The following is a 26,877-nucleotide window of genomic DNA, read 5'->3' as shown; positions in this document are numbered from 1 at the left end:
TGGCTACACTTAATCTTTTTCTCTAGCTGAGCAGAGATTGTGATAGATATAGTTGTTTTCCTGCTCAGTAGCCACTTACCCGCTTCTTCCTGGCTTAGAGGACCCAGACTTCATTCAGGAATCAAGTATCTGTGTGCTTCATGGGAAGCAGAGACACTTTCAGCCCCACAGGGTAAATGCTACTTCTGTTACACTAATCGCGGAACTGGCATCCGCTTTCTGGCCACTTGTCTGGGAATACATGCATGAAAAACAGTCTCTTTGAGTTGCTGCGCATTGCTCATGAGGCATATGAAACGGTGGCAGCCACCCTGGACAGTAAGGAAGAGGACAGTGCGAAGAAACACAGTCCTGGGCCTTCATTTCTTGCAGTGGCTGGTTGGGCAATTAGGACCGACCCTCCCACTGAAGAACATCTCTGGGGTTTTCTCTTAACTTTCTTAAAAGCATTAAAGAGCTAAGTAACTAGGCCAAAGCCTCGAAGAAAGTAAGAATCCAAAGAAGTTGCCTTAAAACACAAAGCTACTTTTTGCCCTGAAAATATCTGGCAACCTGTAAGAAACAGTGGCAAAAGGAAGCTGTGCTTTTGGCAGCCAGGAAGAGAAAAGGGAACAGAAATCAAAGTTCAGAGCCAGCCCAATGAAGGAACTCTGATATATAATACCCCACACTAAGCTGGGTTTTCTCCAGAGGGAGGGTTTCGCTCTCAAGGTAAAGTCAGTCTAGAAGAAACAAGCCAGCTCTTCTGAAAACTTGAAACACAGCTGCCTGTAATCTGGGTCCAAGGAACCTTGAGCATTCAACTTGGGTTAAGGTAGAGTTGGACTAGTGGTACCCCTTGGAGTCTGGCAAAAGAAAACAATCACTGCAAGAGGAAGTCACCATTCTAGGCTTCAAATTATTCTCATACAATCTTTTTCAAAAATAATGACCAAAGAGAACACAAGGAAAAAGATACTTTGAGTAAGAATCATCAGAAACAGCAGACTACAGGAACAGACCCACAAAGACTTCAGATATTGGAATTATAAAATAGAGACTATGAAGCAAATATATCTATTGTGGTCAAAGAAATAAAGGACAAGCTTAAAAGATTTTCTTAAATTAAACTAAAAGCTTTTTTTAAGTGATTTGAAAGAGAATTAAGTCAGGATTCTAGCATTGAAAAATCTAACACTTGAAATTAAGTCAATGAACAAGTTTAATTGCAGATTAGATATAGCTGAATAGAGAATCAAACTAGAAGATAAACAAATATCACATGACACTTCTTATCTTTGGAATCTAAAAAAAAGTTATGCCAATGAACTTATTTACAAAACAAAAATAGACTCACAGACATAGAAAACAAACTTATGGTTACCAAAGGGGAAGGACGGGGGGAGACACAAATTATGAGTTTGGAATTAAAATATACACACTACTGTCTATGGAGTAGATAACCAACAAGGACTTCCTGCACAGGGAACTATACTCAATATCTTATAATAAACTATAATGGAACAGAATCACTTTGCTGTGCACCTAAAACTAACACATTATTGTAAACCAACTGTATTTCAATAAAATTTATTTAAGAAAAAAGAAAAAATTAACTGGAAGAGAAACATCTAGGATGTATTATGGAAAGATAAAATTGTGAAAATATAGAATGATAAGAAATACAGAAGATACGGTGAGAAATTTCAACTTCAATCACTTTCAAAATGAATTCAACTTCAAGGAATTTCCATTTTAATCAACTATATCCCAAAAGTAAGAGAAGGGAGCAGGGTGGCGGCGGTGGGGGGTCGGGGGGGAATGGCAGAGAATTTTCCAAAACTGATGAGTTGCAACCTGTAGACATCAGAAATCTAATAAACCCAAGTAGACTAAATAAGAGAGAATCTGGTTATGATATTGAGCCTCTGATTTAATGGTCTAACTTATGAACTTCTTGTTAAGCACTAAAAGAGGTAGGAAAAGAGGAGAATTATTTATGTCATTTTGAGTTTAGGTTGAGTTACCTGCAGCCACATCCTAAATGATATTCATAGTGAGAATGAAGTATCCACCATTTTTAAATGCCTGCTATGTGTCATGCACAACATATATATTTCAATTTTTCATAATTCCCCACAAGCCTTATAAGGTAATACATATTAGTTAATACAGGCTTGGTATACAGAAAAAATAGATTATTTCTTGCTCATATTATATCTTCAAAATGGTTCAGCAGAGGGCTATGTTCATAGTCACTCAGGGTCCCATGCTGATGGAGGCTTTAAAATCCAACAGAGATCCTGTAATTGATGAAACAGTGGGAGAATAAAGTGAATCATATTTTATTTTTAAAGCTTCCATATGGAAATGAAACACCTAATTCTGCTTACAATTCACTGGCCAAAGTAACTCACACAGCCAAAGATGTAGAAAAGTGGAATCTTACTGTGTGCCTGAAAGATGTAGAGCTGGAAATATTCAGTGATGACCTCTTATGACGACCACAGAGAGACATGACCCTAATTCTTCACATGAGGAAGCTGAGGCTCGGAGAGGTATTTAACACATGTTAGATGAAGGGAGAATGTACTCACATTAATATGTCTTCTAAGGTAATATTATGAACATGACTATTTGCCCTTTGGTGAGGGAGGTCATGAGAAGACAAATGGAGCTGTGGTGTGATCTATAAGGAGACAAGCAAAGTACCAGTTGGGTCTCACTATGCTCTGTCCCAGAATCACCACTGTCAGGGGCAAAGCATGGGTCCAAGGCCACCAGGAGGCAAACACCCTAGTCCTTCCTTTGGTCCTTGTGCTAACCAGAGCCTTTCCTACATGGATAAGATGGGACAAAAATTGGCCAGAGAGAGTTTGTATACATGAACCAAGGGTTCTCACTATCTTACATATTCCAGGTGTTCAAGATGTGGTTAAGAGGGAAAAAACAATCCCACATAATTGAATCGGCCATGCCAAGTTTCCTAACTTTGATCTATGTAGATTCAGAGAGCAGGCCGAGGCAAAGGAGATGCAGAGTGTTCTCAACCCATCATGTTCAAACACAGGAGAAGGGGCCACCTTGTTCTCTTAGATCCTCAAGACCTTCCTATGAGGTGGATTTTCCAACCTGTAATGTGCACAATATCCCCCCCACCCCCCACATACCTATTAATGATACAGGCACCACTTCCTCCCAGGACCCACACCTACTGGCAGGCTCCCTTGGCTGCCACGTGTGTGTCTGCCTCTGCCAGCCCTGTCCAGCCTACTGCGACACAGCAGTATCTGCCTGAGATTCTCTCCCTGTGGCAGAGAAGGACCTGTGGGGTTCTTATTTATTTATGTGTTGGTTTACTCCGTTGCAGGGATGAGGCAGCGGTTAAGAGGAAGGGGAGGGAGGAAGAGGATAGGGGTGGAGGTGGGGGTGGGAAGGGGGCAAGCGGGTAAGGCCCAGAAGAGAAGCTGTGGTGAGCCAGAGATTGGCGGAAGAAATGTCTTTATAATTTCAACTGCTTTTGAACCACACTGTCTCTAGCTGAGCCCCCTGGGGTGAAAGGTAGGTGTATTACTGGGAATAGGAGTCTGTAACCTTAATTATGCCTCAAAGCATTTGGCTGTGTTCTTCCTGAAACTTCCAGAAGGAAAAAAAAAAAAAATGTGGTTTCCATTACAGTGTCACTGAGGGACTTGTACTGGGGTTGGGATCATTAAAATAAAAACACTGATGAGTAAGCCATGGCATTTTTTCCTCCAAGACTTACGTCCTTCCTCCACCCCTAGTCCTGTACTTTATTTTGAGACAAGCTTAAAATAGTCTATAAAATATGGAGCTCATTATATCCCATCTAGCAGATTTCATTTGGCATGAATGTAGATTAAAAGCCCCATGCCAGTTCTTCCTCCTAGCCTGAGTTTATAGGGAAGACACTCCTCTGCTTTTGCTCAGGGCTGAGTTCTTTAGAGTGTGATTCTGCAATAGATCAGGAGAGCCAGGAGGTGCCACTTCCAACTCCACTCAACTTATTTTTCATGATAATAACAAGGGAGGATAGACAAAAAAATACAATTCTGCTTTTGGGGCTTTTTAGAACTTTTCCCAGAGCCTTGAAAAGCTTAATTCAAACTAGGCGCCCTTCAAACCCATGAATTTCTCCAGTCTTCCACATAACAATGACTACCTGGGCTGCTGAGCGCATTAAAAGGGGCAGAACTGAACTGAAACTGCAGGGGAATATAATGAAAAGAGGCCTCAACTAGGAGCTTTTGCATCCTTGCTTCAAAGGTAGGCTCAGCCAACAACTAACTGTATGGCTTTGAGAAGTGAAATCATCTCTTTGGGCTCAGTTTCCTCATCTCTAAAATCAGAGGTCTCTTCCAACTCTGTCTCTTTTTTTCTTTTGCTGAGGGTACAATTATGGAGGCAAAAGGATGAGAAGTGAAACCTTCCTCTTACCACTCATCTTACTTGACCCAATACCATCTCTTGAACTAGTAAATTCCCTTTCTATCTGATAAAGCCCCCGTCTTCTCTGATTATACCTTCCCTCTGAATCACTAGAAAAGGCCCTGCATTTTCTCTTACCTGAATACCCTTTTCCCTTGCTCTACCTACATCCCTAAAAATCCAAATACAAGGACAGTGTGCTTCATAGTAAGTACATGCTGAAGGCTTGATCTATCAGTTTCTAACACAGTTCTTGCACAGGTATCATCTTCTCCCCAAGGGTCTCCCCCAAGGGTGCAGTATAGAGTTTTGTCTCTGAGGCGGGAGTAGGACTCAGTCAACGCTTGATGGCAGCGGAAGGCTCCACTCATTAGCAGTCCGCTCTGAGCTACCCAGTGGCTGAGTACCAAGGTGACAGACCTACTCCTCCCCCCATACTCTCTGGCTGTGGGTCCCTCTGAGTCTCCTCAGCTACCTCACCTATGCAATGAGAATAACACCCCCTACACACAGCCCTGCTGGCAGCTTGAATGAAACAGGTGAGCCTACGCAAAGTCTTGAACTACCTACCTCTTCAGTCACAGCCCATAACAGTGCCTACTCTTTTGCTAAGCGTATTAAGCCCATCCAAACCGCATTTCCTCATTTCTCCTTTTTCCTACTTAAAAATAGCTCTCTAAGCACCCCCTTCTTCCTTCCTTCCAGCAGAGGAAGCATTCTCCCTCCTCCAGTCTTCCACTTCCATCTGCACTCTTCAGTCAACCCAATCCTACCTCCTCCAGGTTGTTGCTGCACTTCACAGTACTTATCACAAGCTTTTTTCAATTCAACTGTCGCCTGGATCATGGATCATCTGCCTCACTCATTAGAATGTAAACTTCATGAAGATTTCATGCCTTATTCATACTGTATCCCCAGCAAATAGCTCGGTGCCTGGAACACTGTCAGTGCTCGATGAATATTTCTTGAATGGATTAATTGATCCATTTCTGTTCATCATTTTCAAACTTCTCTCATCACTGGCTCCCGCCCCCAGCCTCAAACACATTCAAGCCTCCCTTCTTTAACAGAACCATTGCTTGACCCTAATGTCCTATCAACCACCATTCTATTTTTACCTTGCATTTTCTGACATATTTCTCAAACAAACAATATGTGCTTGCTGCTGCCTCATCTTCACCACCTCCTCCCACTGCAATCTGGTTTCTCTTCATCAGGGCTGCTGAAACAATGCTATGAGTCGTCACCAATGCCTTCTGTCACCGAACTCCTCACACTGCCCCACTTCCCTGCAGAGGGGGACCCCTAACTGTCCCTTCTTCTCTACCCTCAAGAATATATTGTATCCTGGCTTCTTCCTATCCCTTTGACACTGTCTCCCCACGTCCACACTTTCCAAAACCAATCTATGCCAGTCACCTCTTCCCCTATACTGTCTTTCCTGAGCTAGTATCAACTTCACTATCATTTTGGGGCAAATGACTCAAAACCATGCATCTCCCATCCTAACTCTCTAGAAAGACAGACGTACTTGCATGGAATGAAGGAAGTGGGCATTTTGTTATGCTATGTTATACTTCTGTGTATTCTCAGCACCTGGTCTACTGCCTGGTAAATGAAAATTGTTCATTTCATTTTTAAAAAATGAAATGCTCTTGCTCTGCTATTATCTGTCTTTAACCTGATACGGAAACAAGAATCTTCACAGGATGATCCCAACCTACCTTTCCAAACTGAACTCTTACCACACAGAGATGTTCCAGGCAATCTATACTCTACAACTTCCATCCTTGCCATTAAGTACTACTAAAGCTTAAGTCAGTTCTCTCCTCTTTAATTTACCTGCCATTGTATTATTTACCATGGTATTTGTTAGTGTGTATCTCCCTTGCTAAATCCTAAAGCTTCGTGAAGACCAGAACACTATCTTCTTCAGCATTGTATTTCTAGGCTCTTGAATAGGGCACATACAGTAGGTGCTCAGAAGATATCTGCTGAAGCAATAATACTGCCTCTTTCCTTCAGACCCAACTACTCCTCCCCCTTGTGAGTGCATAGCACTTGTTTAGCAATTCAACATGAGATACCTTGTGGGATCACACAGATATATTGTAGGCACTGTGGATGCATTATCTACAGGTAATACATGTATTCTCCAGTATTCTTGCCTGGAGAATTGCATGAGCAGGGGAGCCTGGCAGGCTACAGTTCATGGGATTGTGAGAGTCGGACACAACTTAGCACCATCTTTTTATTACAGGTATTATCCACATAGAACCTTGGAACATTAAAGCTGGAAGGGATCCTTTTCATAAGATCCATCACTTGATAGAAGGGCCGACAGGGACTCAGAGAGATTACCATTGGTTCTAGATCTTTCAGGAATTTGAACTTTAAGTTCCTGAGGACAGGAATCCTACCTCCTACTCCTAAACACTCCCTGCTATACCTAGGGCTTAGTAGGTAGTATTACTACTGCCACTAATATTAACAATAGTCTTTATTGTTTTGACAGTTTCTTTGGTAACATAGCACCCTCTATCCACAAGGTGAAGAGCAAACCCATCACCTACACTGGGAATCCACAGCTGGCTGTCTGACCATCCAGGGACACAGTTGTCCCACTTCTCCTCAGTTATCATTGAAAATGCCACAACAGAAGAACAAGCACTGGGAGGCCATGTGGGTGCTTAGTCACTCAGTTGTGTCTGACTCTGTGACCCAATAAGACCGTAGCCCACCAGCCTCCTCTGTCCATGGAATTTTCCCAGCAAGAATACTGGTATGGGTTGCCATTTTCTCCTTCAGGGGATCTTTCCAACCCAGCAATCATGCCCACGTCTCTTGCACCTCCTGCACTGGCAGGTGGGTTCTGTACCACTGTGCCACCTGGGAAGCCCCATGCCACACCCAGAAAGTGCTATTTTACTGTTCTCACATGGCAGTCACCTCCTCCTCACCGGGCAGAAACACCACACCAGGACCGCACAGCACAGCTATCAGGGTCCTTCCCCTAGGACCTGGCCTAGACGTATCTTGTCTAGTGATCTCACACCACAGAAAAAACATCCCAGTGATACACTCTACTCTCCACTGACAGGGGCAATGGGCACCCCAGTTTAACATGTTTTCCAGAGAGAGAGAAAGATGGGGTCCCCCCACCTGTACAAGAACAGGTAGAAGAGAGAACTCATCCCAGGTGAGAGCTGGGGGTCCTGGATCTTGATTCTTCTCTTAGCATCTCTGTGACTAGAGCAGAGTCTTTTAACTTTATAAGCTGATTTCCTATGTGTGAAAGTGGAACTAAATTAACTGCTCTCAGAGAGACATAGTGAGAACCAAGGGGGATAAGATACTGGAACTGTCAAGTCATTACAGTTCTCTACCCACAACCAACAATTCCATGACAATCACCTCTGAGTTCCCTGGAGAGTTTAGATACTCTGTTAGCCTCTTTATTTGGGTTTCTTGATAAGATACAGTTTTAAAGAATCCACCTGCCAATGCAGGAGATGCAGACTCGATCCCTGGGTCAAGAACATTGCCTGGAGTAGGAAATGGAAACCGACTCCAGTATTCTTACCTGGAAAATTTCATGGACAGAGGAGCCTGGTGGGCTCCAGTCCATGGGGTTGCAAAAAGTCAGACACGACTGTGCGAGCACACTTGCGTGGCAGGATACAACGTTGAACTCGCTGTCCAGGTGAGAACACTCAGGGATGGGGAGACAAGGACCTGCCCTTGGGGACACTACTCACAATGGAAGAGACGGACCCCCGGAAGCAACTAAGCCCCTAAAACAATAGCAGTCTGGGAGTACAGCATGTCTTACTGAGCACTTATTCATACCAGGCCCTGGCCACACATACTAATGCCTTCAAGGCTCACGACCAGACCACCAGGTGTGTCCTCCTACCACCCACAGGAGTCCATCGTGAATCACAGAACACTGGCCTTGCACCTAAATGCCCACGTGTCTTTGAACAGAACCAGTATGATTAACTGGGGGAACATTTTCTGGAGGACAAGGGGGCTATGTGGTTTGGAAGGGGAAGGATGTGGATTAATTGTGAGAAGGGGAAGCTTCAGATATTTAAAGTGGAAGCACTTGAATCATGAAGGGAAAATATGAAGGTTGCTGGGGTGTGGGGCAATGGGGAATTGTGCTGAGATAGTGTTTCAAGGGGTGCTGAAATCAAACTTTTTACTGAACAATAGGTCCCTTTAAGAAAGTGGTTTTGTGCCAAAAGCCAACTGAATAAGAGACATCTATTAGTGACTTAAAAACTAAGTTAAAGTAACTTCTTTGTGTAGTGTATGAACATTCAACTTCAATGGGAAGCTGATTACAACCTAACCTCCTCTAATTATAAAATTCCCAGCAAAAACTGGTCACCACTTGTAAAAGAATGAAACTAGAACACTTTCTAACACCATACACAAAAATAAACTCAAAATGGATTAAAGATCTAAACATAAGACCAGAAACTATAAAACTCCTAGAGGAGAACATAGGTAAAACACTCTCCGACATACATCACAGCAGGATCCTCTATGACCCACCTCCCAGAATATTGGAAATAAAAGCAAAAACAAACAAATGGGACCTAATTAAACTTAAAAGCTTCTGCACAACAAAGGAAACTATTAGCAAGGTGAAAAGACAGCCTTCAGAATGGGAGAAAATAATAGCAAATGAAGCAACTGACAAACAACTAATCTCAAAATATACAAGCAACTCCTACACCTCAATTCCAGAAAAATAAATGACCCAATCAAAAATGGGCCAAAGAACTAAGTAGACATTTCTCCAAAGAAGACATACAGATGGCTAACAAACACATGAAAAGATGCTCAACATCACTCATTATCAGAGAAATGCAAATCAAAACCTCTATGAGGTACCATTTCATGCCAATCAGAATGGCTATGATCCAAAAGTCTACAAGTAATAAATGCTGGAGAGGGTGTGGAGAAAAGGGAACCCTCTTACACTGTTGGTGGGAATGCAAACTAGTACAGCCACTATGGAGAACAGTGTGGAGATTCCTCAAAAAACTGGAAATAGAACTGCCTTATGATCCAGCAATCCCACTGCTGGGCATACACACTGAGGAAACCAGAAGGGAAAGAGACACGTGTACCCCAATGTTCATCGCAGCACTGTTTATAATAGCCAGGACATGGAAGCAACCTAGATGTCCATCAGCAGATGAATGGATAAGAAAGCTATGGTACATATACACAATGGAGTATTACTAGCCATTAAAAAGAATTCATTTGAATCAGTTCTAATGAGATGGATGAAACTGGAGCCTATTATACAGAGTGAAGTAAGCCAGAAAGAAAAACACCAATACAGTATACTAACACACATATATGGAATTTAGAAAGATGGTAACAATAACCCTGTGTACGAGACAGCAAAAGAGACACCAATGTATAGAACAGTCTTATGGACTCTGTGGGAGAGGGAGAGGTGGGAAGATTTGGGAGAATGGCATTGAAACATGTATACTATCATGTATGAAACGAGTCACCAGTCCAGGTTTGATGCACGATACTGGATGCTTGGGGCTGGTGCACTGGGACGACCCAGAGGGATGGTATGGGGAGGGAGGAGGGAGGAGGGTTCAGGATGGTGAACACATGTATACCTGTGGCGGATTCATTTCGATATTTGGCAAAACCAATACAATATTGTAAAGTTTAAAAATAAAATAAAATTTAAAAAAATAAAATAAAATTAGATCCAAAAAAAAAAGAAAAAGTAAATGACCAAGAAGAGCTAAGAAAATTTCACTAAATGAAATACAGTCATCCTGCAATACAGAATTTATCTGCACTAGATAGAAAACCTGTTATAAAGCATATGGAAATGTTGTAAAATGAGCCCCAGGATACAGATCAATGTGCCCCAACAAAGGCTGGTTCAAACCCCTACATACAAAAAGCTGTGTGTATGAGTGGCTGGCTGTTCAAGCGGGACAAGGCTGGACCACTTGGTCCATGGTGGTGGGACAATTGGCTCTCCATGTGTAAAATATTAGGTCCCTATCACACGCCATGCATAAACATAACTTCTAGTTGGATTAAGTATCTAAATGTGAGAAACAAGCATATGTAACTTTTGAAAAAAAATACAGGAGAATATCTTTATGGCTTCAATGTAGGAAAGAATTTCTTGAATTAAGGCAAAAAAGCAAAAGCTAGGAAAAAAGAATGAATCAATTTTATTAAAGGATAAAGTTTTATAACACAAAAGACCCCAGAAGCAAAACCAAAAGACAAGCCATGGACTGATGAAAGGCCAGAAACTAGAATTTTATGCCATACAATGTGATGTTTTATGAAAAGTTCAAAAATGCATTATACCATACTGTATGCTCTGTGTGTGCACATGTGTGTAGGAATAGAAATCTACATATTAAACATGTACAGAAACCAGGAAAAGAAAGACCATGACTGTTGGAAGAAGGGAGGGAAATAGGACTGTGGAGATTTCCATTTTATGGGTAATACTTCACCTTTAAGACAAATCTGAAGCCAAAAAAGCTTTTTTGTGGAAAAAAAAAAAAAAGGAAAAGAAAATTCCCAACAAAGAAAAACCAGCCTACTTGCTTTTCATACACAGGCTGTGATTTCCTTTTCCCCACCAGCCATAGAAAGAAAAGAACAAGTCATAAAGGTTGGCACAAAGAAGCTACATGCCATGCTGGGCACATATATGTAACAGGACAAGCCAAATCAAGGTGGGTCTCCAGCATTCAAGGCAGGCTAGGAACGGGCTAAGCAAGACAACTTATGGTTACCAGGGAGGAAGAGTGGGAGGCAGGGATAGACTGGGAGTTTGGGATTGACACGTACACACTGCTATATTTAAAATAGATAATCAATAAGGACCTGCTGTATAGCATAGGGAACTCTGCTCAATCTTCTGTAATAACCTAAATGGGAAAAGAATTTGAAAAAGAATAGATACTTATATATACGTATAACTGAATCACTTGGCTGTATACCTGAAACTAACACATTGTTAATCAACTATGCTTCAACTTAAAAACTACAAAGAAAAGTTAAAAATCTGTAAAAAAAAAAAAAAAAGGTTTAGTCAGTGATAGAAAATGACTGTAGTTGAAATTTCTGAAGAAACTTGCATGAATTATATCCAAAGGATTGTGTTCTTTTAAATGTTGTTCCTTAGTGCATTCCTTTGTTTACCACTCCCATATAGTGACTGATTTCCTCATTTATTTTGCTGAAAAGTCCATTTTACCTATATTCTCTGGCATCCATGTGAAAGCCTGACAATGAGCACTTCTCAACTGTGGCTGTCATTAGAATCACCGGCAGAGCTCCTTAAACATGCTGGTGTCCAACCCCCCTCCCAAGGACTCTCATTTAGCTGGCTGGGGCGGTGGGGGGAGGTCAGGGGGTAGGAAGGGAGGAGCTAGATGTCATGCTTTCTAAGAGCTCCCAGATGATTCCAGCATATATCCAGGAACGAGAACCAGCTGGTTTCTGGCCCAGAATCCAAAGCACTTTGTGGTAGCTACAGGAATGTACATGAAGCACCAAGAAGAAATTGGCGGCCTAAAGCTTATGATGTAAATTCAACATCTCACTTAAGTTTTCCACACACCAGTCATTTCTGTACCTCTGTCATCATTGCACCATATCCACATACCTCCTATAGTTATTTCCCTGATATCATTTTAAATCAACTCCATCTCTTAAATTTGTTTTTCAAAGAAACTCATAGACTGGGGATAATGGCAAAGTGACATAAAAAGGCAGGAGCAAGAGAAAACAAAACGTGGCTCTCGAGAGGAAAAAACACCCAGAAATGAGGGAAGGGCTTCCCTGGTAGCTTAGGTGGTAAAGAATCTGTCTGCAATGTGGGAGACCTGGGTTTGATGCCTGGGTCAGGAAGATTTCCTGGAGGACAGCATGGCAACCCACTCCAATATTCTTGCCTGGAGAATTCCCATGAACAGAGAAGCCTGGCAGGCTACAGTCTACGGGGTCACAAAGAATTGGACACCACTAAGCACAGAAGGGCGGGTCCAGGGCAGGAGACCCAGGATCCATGGGGTCAAGTTGGTCCAGGCACAGCAGTGAGAAGGGATGAAGCCTTGGCTCTGGTTAGAGAATACTAGAGAATGCCACGGAATAGGGTTACATATGGCCTGGGGTTGTGCCTTTAAAGGGGCTTTAGAGACAGAGAGAGAAGACTGAGGGAACACAGGGGCTAGATGAGGCAGATATCTGGGGCAGAGAGGAAGGCAGGGCAGAGTGTGAGGCCTAGGGAAAGCTGGTGGGGAGGTAAAAGGGAGACTAGGGGCAGGAATAAGGGGAGATCTGAGAGACGGGTGGGGCTCAGGCAGGCCTCGCTGGATAGGGTAAGAGCAGGGGCTGGATAGCACAGCAGAAGCAGACAGTGGACCAAACAGGGTGTCCTCCAGACACTGCCAAGCAGTGACCAGCAAGAAAGTGCACAGGGACACCTGTAAACTGCCTGCAATCATCCCACGAGCTACCAGAGGCGGTCGCTCCCACACACAGAGAAACACTGCCTAATGCGCTACCAATAAAGAGCAGCTAGCTGCCTTTTCACTCTTCCCCTTTTATGACCAAAAAAAATTTTTAATTAAATGTAAACAAAGAAATGTAAACCCCCATCTCATTTGTCAGGTCCCCATGGATACACTAAAACTCAACAACAAAATGCAATGTTACTTCTCTTACACACACACTCATGTTTTAGATCTGTATGAACACCCTTCTTTTGATGGACAGATCCCACCATACAAACCATCTCCTTAGTCACCATCTGAAAGCACAGAACATGATCAACAGAGTTGACAAATGCCCAGTAACAAACACTGTAAAAACAGCATCTGATATTAATGAAAGAAATCATCAAAATAATCATGTCTGAGCAACCTGGCAGTTCATTATCTTATAAATCCTCACATACAGTCAAGTTCTAGAAAACAACCCCTTTCATTTTCTTAAATCCTTACCCTTAATGAACAATGATGAGGGAGATGAAAGATTCATTTGCAATCACCAAGTATATGCATTGCCATTTCTTCATAAAGTTTATTTCCGCTCCATGATGTGTTCCAGTATTTTTCTCCCTTTTCCTAGGTGTGTCAAATCACAGATTCATTTATCCCCCAGTCACAGCCAAGAGAATGACTCAGGCTGGCACACAGCTTGTCGATTATTTCATTTTCCTGGGCTAAACTTATCATTTCCCACTTCTTCTTATTGCTTACTTACTCCCTCTTCACTTTCTTGAGGTCTGTTACTTTCAAAATGATATGAGGCATGACAATGATAAGGGTGAAACAACAAAATCCTAAAAAAGATGATGAAGGGAGCTAAATTCGGTTACACTAAAGACAGATCCCAGGGAATTTTGTTCACTGCCCAGAAGGACAGGTTCATCATTCATCCATTCATTCAACAAATATTTATTGAGCATTTCCCATGAGCCAGCTCCGCCTAGCACACCATATTAAAGCTGCTGCAGTCTACATGAAGTTAGCTAACGTTAGTTACTAGAGGAAAGTTGCTACATCTTAAAACTCTGCTTGACCATGGCTGCAGGCATCACACATGTACATGTATAATACTGTGATACTCATTAACCAGAACTGGGCAACATAATCAACACTCACCACCTCCCAAAACCTGGAAATAAGTTTCCCTACACAGTCAGAAGCTGCTAAAGACTCACATTAAAGAAAACCCTGGAGACACTGTTTATGAAAGACCATAAACTTTCCAAATATAGCCACACATGTTGATGAAACATTCATGGAAGAACACGTCTGGCAAACAATGTTTTGGGGAGAGTTTAATTAGTTAATTCATAAATTTACTAACCTGACATTTCTAACAATGCCTGACACTTTTACATGCACTAACACAAAAAATTTCCCCCAAATTCTATAATATAACTATTATTATTAACATTTACCATTTTTCAAATTAGTAAACCAAGGGTCAGTTTGAAGGTAAATCATTTATTCAAGGGCACTTAGAAAGTAATGAAGCCAAAACTTGAACCTAAGTTTGCAACTCATGGATTCAAGCACTTTCTAAAAAATAAAACCAAATTATTATTAATATAGCTTGTATATTAACATCTAGCTTTTTATAATTAGCATCATGTTAGTTTGAATCTTGTTTTAATTTACATAAGTATAAATTATCTCTACACCTCTAACAACTCTTAATTGGACTTTTCTCAACTCCTGGTTATTAGATACCACATGTTCCTGTCTTTCCTAACACATCTGTAAGACAGTAAGAATCAACAGCATTGGTAAAGAAAACTAACACTCAAGGGGCACTTTTCTTCCTGCCAGGCACTGGAATAAGTATTTCACTTGTAGTTTTTCCCTACAGCAACCCTCTGAGTTGGTGCTGTCCTCATTACCATTTTCTTTTACAATGAAGGAGGCACAGAGAGGTTAAGAACTTGCCTAAGGCCACAAGGATAAGGAGGATTCCCACCTGTGGCCTCTCCTTCCTCTGGTCTCTGATCTTCACCAGTAACAAATTCTGGCTCTCTTCCTAACATTCTCATCTCAAGTCTGGGCTCCCACTGGCCTGTTCTCAGAGCTAGTGAGAGGCTGCTTTTCAGATGTGCTGGTTTGGCTTCCTCCATCTTTGATTTCTCCCCAATAAGAGCCCTGGTTCACCTGCTGTGTGCAGCTCTCTGATCCCAGCTGGTACTGGCCTCCTGGCACCCCTAAGACAATCCCCAGTACAGATGACCACACCCTGGGCTGGGCAGCAGAGCCTCCCCTAGGCCACTTTTTCCACCAGGATTTCATCTCAATCTTGCCAAAAATCTCTTAAAGGAGCCAACACTTTTAAAAATAACACTCAACATTGTTTAAAAAAAAAAAAAAATCAATTACTCAACCAAATTAACAGTGGCTTTTCCCTAAAACAGAATGTCTGGATTTGCATCACATTACCAGGAGATTTACATAACATGACTATTTGATGGTAAAATGTATTAAGGTCAGATTAACCTGAGGAATAAAATGGACTTTCCCTTCCGTTTCCACTAACTGCAAATTCTGTATGGCTCACCGATAACCCACAAAGGCAGCTGTCCTCCAGACAGATGCCAAGCTCCACGATGCTGAGGGGCCTCGTAAGGAGGAAATGAACACTTACAAAGCACCTACTATGCACCAGACATTATGTCATGTGTTTTACAGGTATGAATGAACTAAGAATTCGGCAACAACCCCAACAGATAGGTCTCACCACGCCCATTTTACAGATGGGAAAACAAGCTCGTAAAGGTCTCATAAATCAGCCTAAGGTCACAGAGCTGGTGGTGGCAGAGCTGAGATGTGAGCCTGCATGTGTTTGCCCCCAGCTTCTTGCTCAGGGACTATTCTTCTTGCTGCACTGCTCAGGGTTCCATCTAGAGTCCTGCAAGATGGAGCTTACCTTTGACTACAGTACTTAGTTTGCCGATCAACCAAACAAGAAATGAGGTCCCAATATACACGTGCTTCCCAAATGGCCCTGGGCTCCTGATTCCCAGCTGGGTCACAAACGTCCCCAGAAAAACAGCTACTTTTTTTTTTACTTTCTATGGGCTGGCTACTCATCTGTTTCATTCCCTCTTCTCTCTCCTTGCTCTCTGCTCCCTCCTCTACTGTGTCTTCCTGTGTGTGTGTGTGTGTGTGTGTGTGTGTGTTTCTGTGTCAGAAAGCTGTGTGTATATGCATGCCTTCTGCTTCTGTCTCTTACACACACACACGCATGCACACACATTCTCATGTCCATTCTCGCCACCCCTCCCCCCCCCCCCAGGAATACCTCGATCCAGCAGCCGGAGCAAGCGGAGATACCAAAGATACCACTGTTCCCAGAAGCGGTCCGTCATCCCCCCCTGAACTCATCCTTCACAGCCAGTCCCCTCAGCAGAGCCTCGTCCCACCACCGCCAACTTGAGGAGGCCGGAATTTCTTGACGCTGGGCTTGCGCACAGCCTGCTCGAAGCAAATGCCTGCCTGCGAAGACAGCCACCAATCCTCCCACACAGAGGCTGACTGTGCCGGGAGCCTGTTTCACAGCAACAAAGGAACAAGTGCGGAACACTGCCGCCTGGTGCAGACCGAGCCTGCAGGGGCCCAAAGGGAGGTCAAGAGACGCAGGGGAGGGCACCAGGGAGCACCTTCACAAAGAAGGGAGCAGAGAAGTGGTCTTGGGAATGAAACTGCACAGTCAAGGTCATATCTTAGATGTCATTCCAGGATCTCCTGCCATCCTGGCTTCCCCTGCCTTCCATGCCAAAGGCCAGTGGCTCTCCTAACAGGAGACAGGGATAGGAAGCCAGGAACTCAGCCATCCTGGACTCTGAGGCCAGGCTACAAGAGCCAGAGCCTCACTGCCTTATTCCGTGGGAACCACAGGCACCCCAGGCCCAAGGCTGCTGGACCCATGTGGTCAGAAAAAGGCCACAGACTCCATCTCCCTTTGTGGATCCTCTGTTAGAGTAGAGAGAGCATGGACTCCAGTCACATGGATATGGGTTCAAATCCTGCTACCACTTAACAGTTGCCTGGCCTTAATCACTTTACTCCAACCCAGCTTCCTCCTCTGGAAACTAGAGAGAAGAGTATTTGCTTCACTGAGCTGTTGTGAGGTTCCCAAGAAAGGAAGGACCTAAAACCTCTGGTCCAGCACGTGGTGAATGGTGGTGCTCAAGGGCTCCTTCCCCCTTCTGCTCCAACCCCTCTTCCTCTAGCCAGATCCTCAGCTCCCATAGCCCTTACATCCCATGCTTTCCCACCTCTGTGCAAATGGCTCCTGATCTTTCTGTCCAGAGCATGGCCATCCTACGGCCAAGTATTCACTGTGGCCAAGTCTTCCTGGTTTTACCAACACGTAGCCACAGAGTCAGGCAGCCTTCCCTGGTCCTCCTTCCCATCTCCTGACTCAGCCAAAAACTCCATGAAGACAGGATCTGCTCTGTGATCATCACTGAACCTTGAAGAGTCTTGAACTTTGCAAGTGCCTAAGTATTTACTAACTGAATGAGTGAAGAGGCAAATGTCTGTGCACACCACATGGTTTTGTTTTTTAAGTTAGGAAAAGGAGTGGATTACAAGGGCCTCGGTCCCTGGGTACCACCTAAAGCCTGTGGAAGAATGACAGGCACCCTGGCCTTGTATTGCTGGGAACCCATTTTACAGGATGCTGGCTGCTGACCCAGTAAGGCTGTGCTCCCAGGTGACCAGAAGTCCTGTTTGCATAAGTGAAGTCAAGAGGACCCCAGGTCCAGAACCACTTTGGACTCCAAGCCTAAAAACTACCCAGCAGCCATGTGCACATGCATCGCTGCTTTCGCCCAGCCCAGGCCATGCCAGCAATGTCTTCTCACTGTTCCAGTAGAAATGCTGGCCTCCCAGGCCTCCTGGTCTCCATCTGGAAGCCGGCAGGAGCAGGCCTCCTCAGCGTCAGCTCTTCCTAGAGGCTCAGGCTTCCAAGATGACACAGGCTGCAGATTCCAACAGAATTCAGACTGAGGAGGAGGCCTGGCCTAGGGCAGGAGCTAGGAGGGAGAGGGAGAAGGCAGCAGAGCCACGTCTCCTCCAGGCTGGCCCTGCCCCTGCTCCACCACGGCATCGTGGCTCTTCATGAAGAGCAGCACTGGGACCGAGCACACCCCGCCACCCAGAAGCTACCTCGCCGGCTCTCCTAGAGTTATTTTACTATTACCTTAAATGGACAAGACTCCAGCCTGTAGTTAACACAAGAATGCACACCCCTCCTCCTCTCTCTCCAGAGAGAAGTGCACTGACCCTTAGCTTCCCCCTCCTTCACGAATAACAGGCTCCATCATTCAGGTGTGGCCGGTACTTTTCAAGCTCACAAAGAACTTTCACATCCATCTTCTCCCTCGGGCCTCTGAGCCACCCTGTGAGGTCTGTAGGATGGGACTCACTTTCCCCAGTGTACATAAGGGAAAACCCACATGCCAAGAGGTTAAATAACTGACTTATGATCAAATACCTAGTTGGTGGCTGGGCTGAAGAAGCGTGTGCCATCTGTCTCTCCCAAAGTGTTTCTGTGGCTCTGGATTGTTCTCTGGGGAAGTGTGATGTCTTCCATAGAGAGGTGGAGGTCCTCACAGTAGGGCAGGACCCTAGGGCAGTGCCGACAGGCCACAAGCACAGGCTCGGGAGAGGGCCTGCGTGTGGCCTCTTACTGAGTGACAGCCTTTCATCTTTTTCTTTGGCTCCGGGCTTCTGGCTGCCGAGGAAGAGCAGTCTCCAAATAAGAATGCCAAAAATGGCTCTGTCTAACCCTACTGGGGAGAAATCCGAGATGGGAGGCATGCACACGTGGCTCCCACCTCGATCTGAGGAGACCCAGACAGAGATAGGCTTTGAAAAGAGCACCTGCCTGTGAGGCAGAAAGTCCCAGTGACCATGTGGGAGCTGTGTGAACTAGAATACTCTGACGGGGCTAATGTTACTCTTCCACGTCCCATTCTCGGGCCTGGAGAAGGCAGCTGGCCCTGTTCCCCTCCTTCCAGTAATCAAGTGCCAAACATTCCACACAGCTTCGTTTTCAAAGACAGAGAGGGAATAAAGATGTTAACAACATGGGTGCAAGTGCTGCCCCCACAAACTGTAAACATAAGAACATAAGCGCCACCTGTGGGGTCAGGCCCAGGATGAACCCATTCAGCCAGCAATTTCACTAAAGATTGGCTTCAGCCCATCATGCTGGGCTCCCGGGAGCTCCTCGGTCCACCACTGCTCATTTCTCCAACTCCCACAGAGCCTCATAAGCCTGCTTTCAATGCAGCCCCTCCAGAAGATGAATACAATGTTCCAAGAGGCTGTCCCAGTTGCCATTTAGCTGCAGTGCAATTAGAATGGACGGGATATTGGCCAGGAAGGGGCCTTATTAGGTTTTGTTGTTGTTGTCGCTTTGTCTTAAACAATACTCCTGCGGCCGCTCCTTCTTTCATCACGGTCGGAGCAAGCATGGTCATTCCTGTTGGCATGATTCCTGCAACCCACCTGGCTGGTGCTACGGGGACCCATTCTCAGAAGCAAGGAGCATCTCCAGGCCAGCAACAACCCATCCACCCCAGAGGGCTGATGCCTGTCTGGATGATCACCAGAACATGGATGTGTTCCCTTCTCTTCCCTGTTCCTTCTTCCTACGTGGCACTGTTCTTTCTCCCGCTCTCCGCCCGCCCCAACATGGAAACACTGTGTTCCCAATCAGACAGAGCCAGCACAAGTGTATGGAGCAGAAGGCAAGCAGCACGGAGGGAGGGGAGAAGCAGTCATGTCCCAGAGCTTTCCCTCTCATCTCCTGGGACGATGACCACTGTTCCCACAGTGGCACTGGCTGGCTTGTCGGACACAAGGGCTATCTCACCAGGGAAGGTCGTAGTATTGCTAGTCTGCGTAGCAGAGCGAAGACTATCTCTGCCCGAGGAAGTGGGCTCCACCAGGCTGCCATTTTGCCCTGCAAGCTGTACTTCAGTTGCAACATGTATCACACACTCCAGCACACACCATCCTCAGCCACCTCCCACACCACTTCTGTCCCCTTGGCGATGAGCACCCAAGTGGAGAAGTGAAGCCCCGTGACAACACATTCTCGGCAATGCCATCCATGGATGGAACGGACACCGGCCCGTCTCTCCTGTGAGAGCCGGGTGTCCCCAGGTGAGCAGGTTTCCTAGGTCCACACCCGAGGCTGGCACCTAAGACAGGTTACCACCTGTCACACTGAAATTCAAGCCCACTTCTCCCAAGAGGCCTTTTCCAGCTAACCTCGTTCATTCTCTACCTCTGAGGTTCTCAAAGTTTAATGGGCAGCAGAATCACCTTAGAGGGTTGGTTATCCAGGCAGGTAACTTGGTCTCACTCCCCAAGGCCTGCATTTTTAACCAGCTCCCCAGATGAGTCTGAAACTGGGATCTGTCTGCTTCCATCCCTGCTCTCCTCTCTTACTTCACTGAGCTATTCCAATTGAATTCTAGAGTGTACCCTGTTTCCCCACACACCCTCCGAGTGCAGAGTTGAAGAATCTGCTGGAAGGTAAGGGGCCTTCAAGGCCCAGTAGAGGGTCCCAGACTGCAGGGCTGAGGAGCTGCCAGCCAGGAGGCTGAGAATCAGGCTCCTCTCTCCACAGGCTCCAGAGAGCATTCATCTGTACAATGGCTTTAAATGTCACCTCAAATATCAGGCCGGGCGGCAGGAGCGAAAGGCGGAAGCTCATTAGCCTGCCTTGCCCTGCTTTTGTGTGGCTTTCATCCATGTTCACCTCCGACCTCCTCTGGGATCATTAACGCTCCCTCGACTGGGGGAGCCTCAGCTCTTGGAAACGTCACACAGCCCTTCCTCACACTGGGCTCTACACCAAATCGCTAAGTCAGGGAAATGCAGTCCCTCCTGGACACCTCCCCAGAGCACTTATTCCTCCCCCACCAATCGCCAGAACCCCGTGTAGCCCTGACTCTCCTTCCACAGCATGCCACTCCAACACTGCCACCCTGGCCCCAAAAACCAAGCTGTGCCCTCATGCCTTTTCAAAGCTCACCCATCCTGGGCTTGTGAAAAGTATTATGATAAATAATCTCAACCCCTCTAAGGTCTGCACAATGAGAGTTTGGTATTCAGACCCTCGGGGAATATTTACATTTTGGCAAAAGATAATGCCCTAGATCAAAGGAAAGAAAACAAAGAACAAAAACAAACCAAGCTTATAAATAGAACAGATGGATGGTTTGCCAGAGGTGGGCAACAGAGAGTGGGTCAAGTGGGTGAAAAGGTACAAACACCCAGTTATAGTAAAATAAACAAGTCATGGGGATGCAATGCACAGCATGGTGAGGCTATAGTTAATAACACTGTGCTGTATACATGAAAGGTGCTGAGAAAGTAGATCTTATAAGTTCTCATCTAAGGAAAAAAATCTGTAACTATGTGTGGTGATAGATGCTAACTTGAATTACTGTGGTGATCATTTCACAGCATATACAAATCATTATGTTGCACACCTGAAACTAATATAATGTACTGTTGTATGTCAACTATATATCAACTTTTTAAAAAGGGAATTGGGAAAAAATAGTATATTTCTACCATCACCGGGAATGCTGACTTTTTTTTTTGAGGATTTTTATGTGTGTGTGTGTGTGTGTGTGTGTGTGTGTGTGTATATATATATATATATACAGGCTTCCCTGATAGCTCAGTTGGTAAAGAATCCACCTGCAATGCAGGAGACCCTGGTTGGTTCCTGGGTTGGGAAGATCTGCTGGAGAAGGGATAGGCTACCCACTCCAGTACTCGGGCTTCCCTTGTGGCTCAGCAGGTAAAGAATCTGCCTGCAATTTGGGAGACTTGGGAACTAAAAAGCCTCTTGATGAAAGTGAAAGTGGAGAGTGAAAAAGTTGGCTTAAAGCTCAACATTCAGAAAACGAAGATCATGGCATCTGGTCCCACCACTTCATGGGAAATAGATGGGGAAACAGTGGAAACAGTTTCAGACTTGATTTTTCTGGGCTCCAAAATCACTGCAGATGGTGACTGCAGCCATGAAATTAAAAGACGCTTACTCCTTGGAAGGAAAGTTATGACCAACTTAGATAGCATGTTCAAAGGCAGAGATATTACTTTGCCAACAAAGGTTCGTCTAGTCAAGGCTTTGGTTTTTCCTGTGGTCATGTATGGATGTGAGAGTTGGATTGTGAAGAAGGCTGAGCGCTGAAGAATTGATGAAGAATTTTGAACTGTGGTGTTGGAGAAGACTCTTGAGAGTCCCTTGGACTGCAAGGAGATCCAACCAGTCCATTCTGAAGGAGATCAGCCCTGGGATTTCTTTGGAAGGAATGATGCTAAAGCTGAAACTCCAGTACTTTGGCCACCTCATGCGAAGAGTTGACTCATTGGAAAAGACTCTGATGCTGGGATTTATTGGGGGCAGGAGGAGAAGGGGACGATGGAAGATGAGATGGCTGGATGGCATCACTGACTCGATGGATGTGAATCTGGGTGAACTCCGGGAGTTGGTGATGGACAGGGAGGCCTGGCGTGCTGCAATTCATGGGGTCGCAAAGAGTCGGACACGACTGAGCCACTGATCTGATCTGATATGGGTTCGATGGATGGGTTGGGAAGATCCCCTGGAGAAGGGAAAGGCTTCCCACTCCAGTACTCTAGCCTGGAGAATTCCATAGACTGTATAGCCCATGGATTGCAAAGAGTCGGTATACATATACATACATACATATATATATACACACACACACACACACACACACATATAAAGTCAAAAAGCTTAGTTTGTACAAATTATGATCCAGAATGACAAGTAAATTTATTCAACATTTTTTTTTTTTTAAAGGAAGGGGAGTGGAAGTCCAGGCCTTGGATAAGCAGCAGGGGTGGGGTGTGTTGGGGGCAAGGAAGAGGGTCCATGACTCTCTTCCCTAGCTCCATGGGCACGTGCTATTGGGTGACCTGATGAAGGCAACTCAAGGAACCCGGTGCCTCCTTTGCCTCCCTCATTCATCCCATAATCCCCCACTTCCTACCCAGAAAGAACATAGTTGACTGCTCTCTCCAAACCCCTAAATTATAAAGTAGTTCTTCTTGAGGAAAAAAATAAAACAATAAATAGAGAGGACACCTCAGAACCTGATCCCAGAAGCCCAGAAATCCAAGAGTTTATTATTGCCTCCTCTGTTTCCCTCACACCTGGCAGGGGTGCCTCCCTATTCCCTCTACTAACAGCAGCTTCTTCACCCATCAATCAAGGTGGTGTGACTCAGTGACCTAAGGGTCCTTAGGTCTGGGGGCGTTTTGCCCCCCTGACATTTGGTTTCTCTTAACTCTTCCTCCTGCCTCTCAATTGCCACAGTTTATTGACTTAGAAAAACTTAAAGATGTCAGTCACCACAGCTGAAATCGCATGCCTCACTCAACCTGTGGGGAGCCCTTAGTGTCGAGAATCCTCTCCCTTCTCTCTCCATCCCACGCCTGCTCCATCCACCGAGAGCTTTTCCAAACAGACCCCTCAGCATATCTGCCCAGGAAAGTCAGGCACCAGACACGACAACTGTGGTTGATAATCTTGAATATGAAGTTCAACAGGATCAAAAAGAGCCCACTGCATCATCAAACAAATACTAAATTTTGACTAGCATATATCTAGAACTAAACTTTTTTTATATATAATTGTTTGGAAAATGTATAATTTGTGTTTGTTCCATAATGTAATCCACTATTACATCTGAATATTTGACTCACTGGAATGCCCTGACACCCACCCCAAAACACACACACACACACACACACAAGCACACTAGCCAATTTGAATTCTCTCTTCCTCGACTCTTATTTTTAAAAAGAAAAGAATCAATTGCCATGATCACTTTACTTTTCATGAAATAAATTCTGCTTATGGTTCTTAAAAATAACCAATTCCCATAAATTCTAGAACTAATCCCTGTATGATCTGTTTATCCAGTTAATATGAAGCCTGCTAAAGTTAGGAAAGGGCCTGAGCTGAATCAGACCAACTGAGTTCAAATCATGTCCTTATCTAACTGACTAGTAACTTGAGGCCGGAGAAGGCAATGGCAACCCACTCCAGTACTCTTGCCTGGAAAATCCCATGGATGGAGGGGCCTGGTGGGCTGCGGTCCATGGGGTCGCTAGGGGTCGGACACGACTGAGCGACTTCACTTTCACTTTTCACTTTCATGCATTGGAGAAGGCAATGGCAACCCACTCCAGTGTTCTTGCCTGGAGAATCCCAGGGACGGGGGAGCCTGGTGGGCTGCCGTCTACGGGGTCGCACAGAGTCGGACACGACTGAAGTGACTTAGCAGCAGCAGCAGTAACTTGAGGCAAATCACTTAACTTCCCTAAATCTCAGTTTCTTCATCTTTTGGATGAAGATAAGGCTGACCTTACAATTTCTGAACAACCTGCACAAGGGAAAAACAAAATAACATGTATAAAATATTAAGTACTGTACCTAACACAGCAGGTGCATTCTCCTACAATAGGCAACAAGCTCGTGCCAGTTGAACTTAGCAATCCATGGGATCCAAATGGACAAATACACCAGTTTATAACAAAAAGGACAATGTCAGTTTTGCCTCTGAGGATAGCTGTAAGCCAAGTGGACCTTGTGAAGTGCTAGGTTAGGGACAAGTTAGGACTCCAAATCCCCCAGCTCTCCACCGGCCCTTCAGGGAGGGACAGTTTCCTACATCTTACTTGCCCAAATGCCCCAGCTCATCTGGCTTCTTCCCTCTGCCCTAACACAGGTTGCAAAGATCCAAGAGACAGTCAATTAGAAAAAGTCCTTTGACTATGTCCACATGAAATATGTGGATGACTCTCAGTACTGAGGAGATGGAAAACTTTTTGGAGTTCCCTGATATAGTTTCCATGTAGTAAATGCCAATGATTTGGCTTCCCTAAAAGTCCATCAAGCCTGACCTCACAGCATGCATATGGGAAAGCCTAGTTAAAGATATCCATGTCAAAAAACAACTACTATAAAACTCCAAGAAGAAAAACGGACAGTCTTAGGGTAGGAAGTTTTTCCTAGGCAAGACACAAAGCTCAACACACATATATGCATTTTTTAATCTCTGAAGGAATACACAAGTCACCTAAGGAGAACAGGGGATGGAGAACAGTATTGAAAGGAATACTTCTCACTGAATATCTTTTTAACCTTTTGAATTTTGACCCTTGAACTGTACCTAACTTTTTAAAGAACATTTTAAGATAATGGAGTCAAGAATAAATGTAACTGTTCTTGGAGTCTAGCTGCCATGCTGAGAGAAGACCAAGCCACATGGAAAGACCACATGAAGGAGAACCAAGGACCCAGGCTGAGAAGCCCAGCTAGTCAGTCTCAGCCTCACCCATGCCAGCTGCCATCCACAAGTGAGGTCACTTTAGAGCTTCCTGCCTTTCCAGCACCATGACAGACACACGTAGAGCAGAACTGCCTACTCGGTCCTCACAATCAGGGAAATGGTAAATTGTTGGTGTAAGTCACTAAGACTGGGGGTGGTTTGTCACAGTGTAAAGATAAATGAAGGTGGGAGTCATTGGTGATTGGAGACAAGTTAAAGCCACAAGACTGGCTGAGATCACAAGGGAGTATTAAAAAGGACTGTACCTTATTTCATCTTGAAGACAAAAGCACGTCTAGTCTCAGGACCATACCTATCTGTCTACCTATCTACGTATCTTAGAATTTGAATTCTGAAGGCAGAATTGTCACAGGGATGTCTAATTAACTTGCTTGCTTGCATTTTTAAAAAAAGAGACAGATTTTCTCTACAGGAAGTAAATATATCTGATTTGGCTACTTGTTTTGACAATGAGAGATACCTTTTCCAATTCACTAAATTTGCAGCTCCAAGATTTTTAAGAAAACATATTTAAAGCCTGTTTATAATCTACAATGTGCTAGAAAATATTTTATTTGCAACCACTTAAACTTATGGTTTAAAAAAATGTTTAATGTCAACTTAGATGTATGAGGGGAGTATATAGTTTTCAATATTCTTTTAGGGCATACATAAGCAAAAAAAGTCTAAAGCCTACTGAGGTGTATATCTCGGCAATTGTTAAAAATGATAGTTTTCCACGAATAGATATGAAAAGATCTTCTAAACATACTGTTGGGCTAAAAATGCAAGGTATAGAACAACGAAGCTAGTATTTACTCACTTTCGATAATAAAATGGTATAATAAGTACAGATTCAGATTTGCCTATATTTTCAAAAAGAAGCACTGGAAGGATTCACAAGAAATAACACTGATAGTTACCTACGGAAGGAGTGGATTAGGTAGATAGGCATAAGGTCATATTTGATCTTGTACTGATTTTTGACCAATATGAATGTATTATATTCACAGATTTTTTAAGTCTTCAGGAGGAGAAAGGAATATATAAAATTATAAAAACATGAACAACATTAAAAGATAATCTAGGAGACAAATATATGCTGCATTGCAACAAAACATTACGTAAAAGATTAAGATCTCAAATTTACAAAGAGCTCTCAAAAAAACAGAAAGAAAAAGGTAAACCCAGTATAAAAATGAGTCAAGAACATGAACAGGAAATTTACAAAAGAAGAAACACAAATGATCGATAAAAAGTAAAAAGATGCTAACTTCTACTAATGATCAGGGAAATGCAAATAAAAACATAAAAGCAGGCCATATTTCACCTATCAGATTGGAAAATATATATACATAACATGGCAGGAGTATATTGATATAGTGGTTTTAGAAATTAATTTGGCAGTACCTATCAACATTTATAAAGTGCACAACCTTCAATTCCAGCAATTCTACTTATAAAACTCTCACAATTACAAAAATGCT

At 44.0% G+C, this 26,877-nt stretch overlaps 1 protein-coding gene across 17 annotated transcripts in view; it reads right to left on the bottom strand.

Moving 5' to 3' along the window:
* KALRN (kalirin RhoGEF kinase) overlaps positions 1-26,877 on the bottom strand; it is a 705,208-nt gene that overhangs the window by 614,609 nt on the left and 63,722 nt on the right. Inside the window, exon 1 of one of the 17 annotated variants that reach the window (XM_006078535.4) lies at positions 16,291-21,654. The exons of the other annotated variants lie outside the window; for them this stretch is intronic. Within the exon in view, the coding sequence (XP_006078597.1) occupies positions 16,291-16,357 (67 nt within the window). The 5' untranslated portion in view covers positions 16,358-21,654. Of the gene's footprint in view, positions 1-16,290; positions 21,655-26,877 lie in introns of those variants that run through there. 17 annotated transcript variants of the gene reach the window in all.

The sequence above is a fragment of the Bubalus bubalis genome, chromosome 1, assembly GCF_019923935.1.
Source record: "Bubalus bubalis isolate 160015118507 breed Murrah chromosome 1, NDDB_SH_1, whole genome shotgun sequence".
NCBI classification, from domain to species: Eukaryota; Metazoa; Chordata; class Mammalia; order Artiodactyla; family Bovidae; genus Bubalus; species Bubalus bubalis.
Note: the sequence above shows the minus strand (reverse complement) of the source record. Positions and strands in the feature narration are given on the sequence as shown.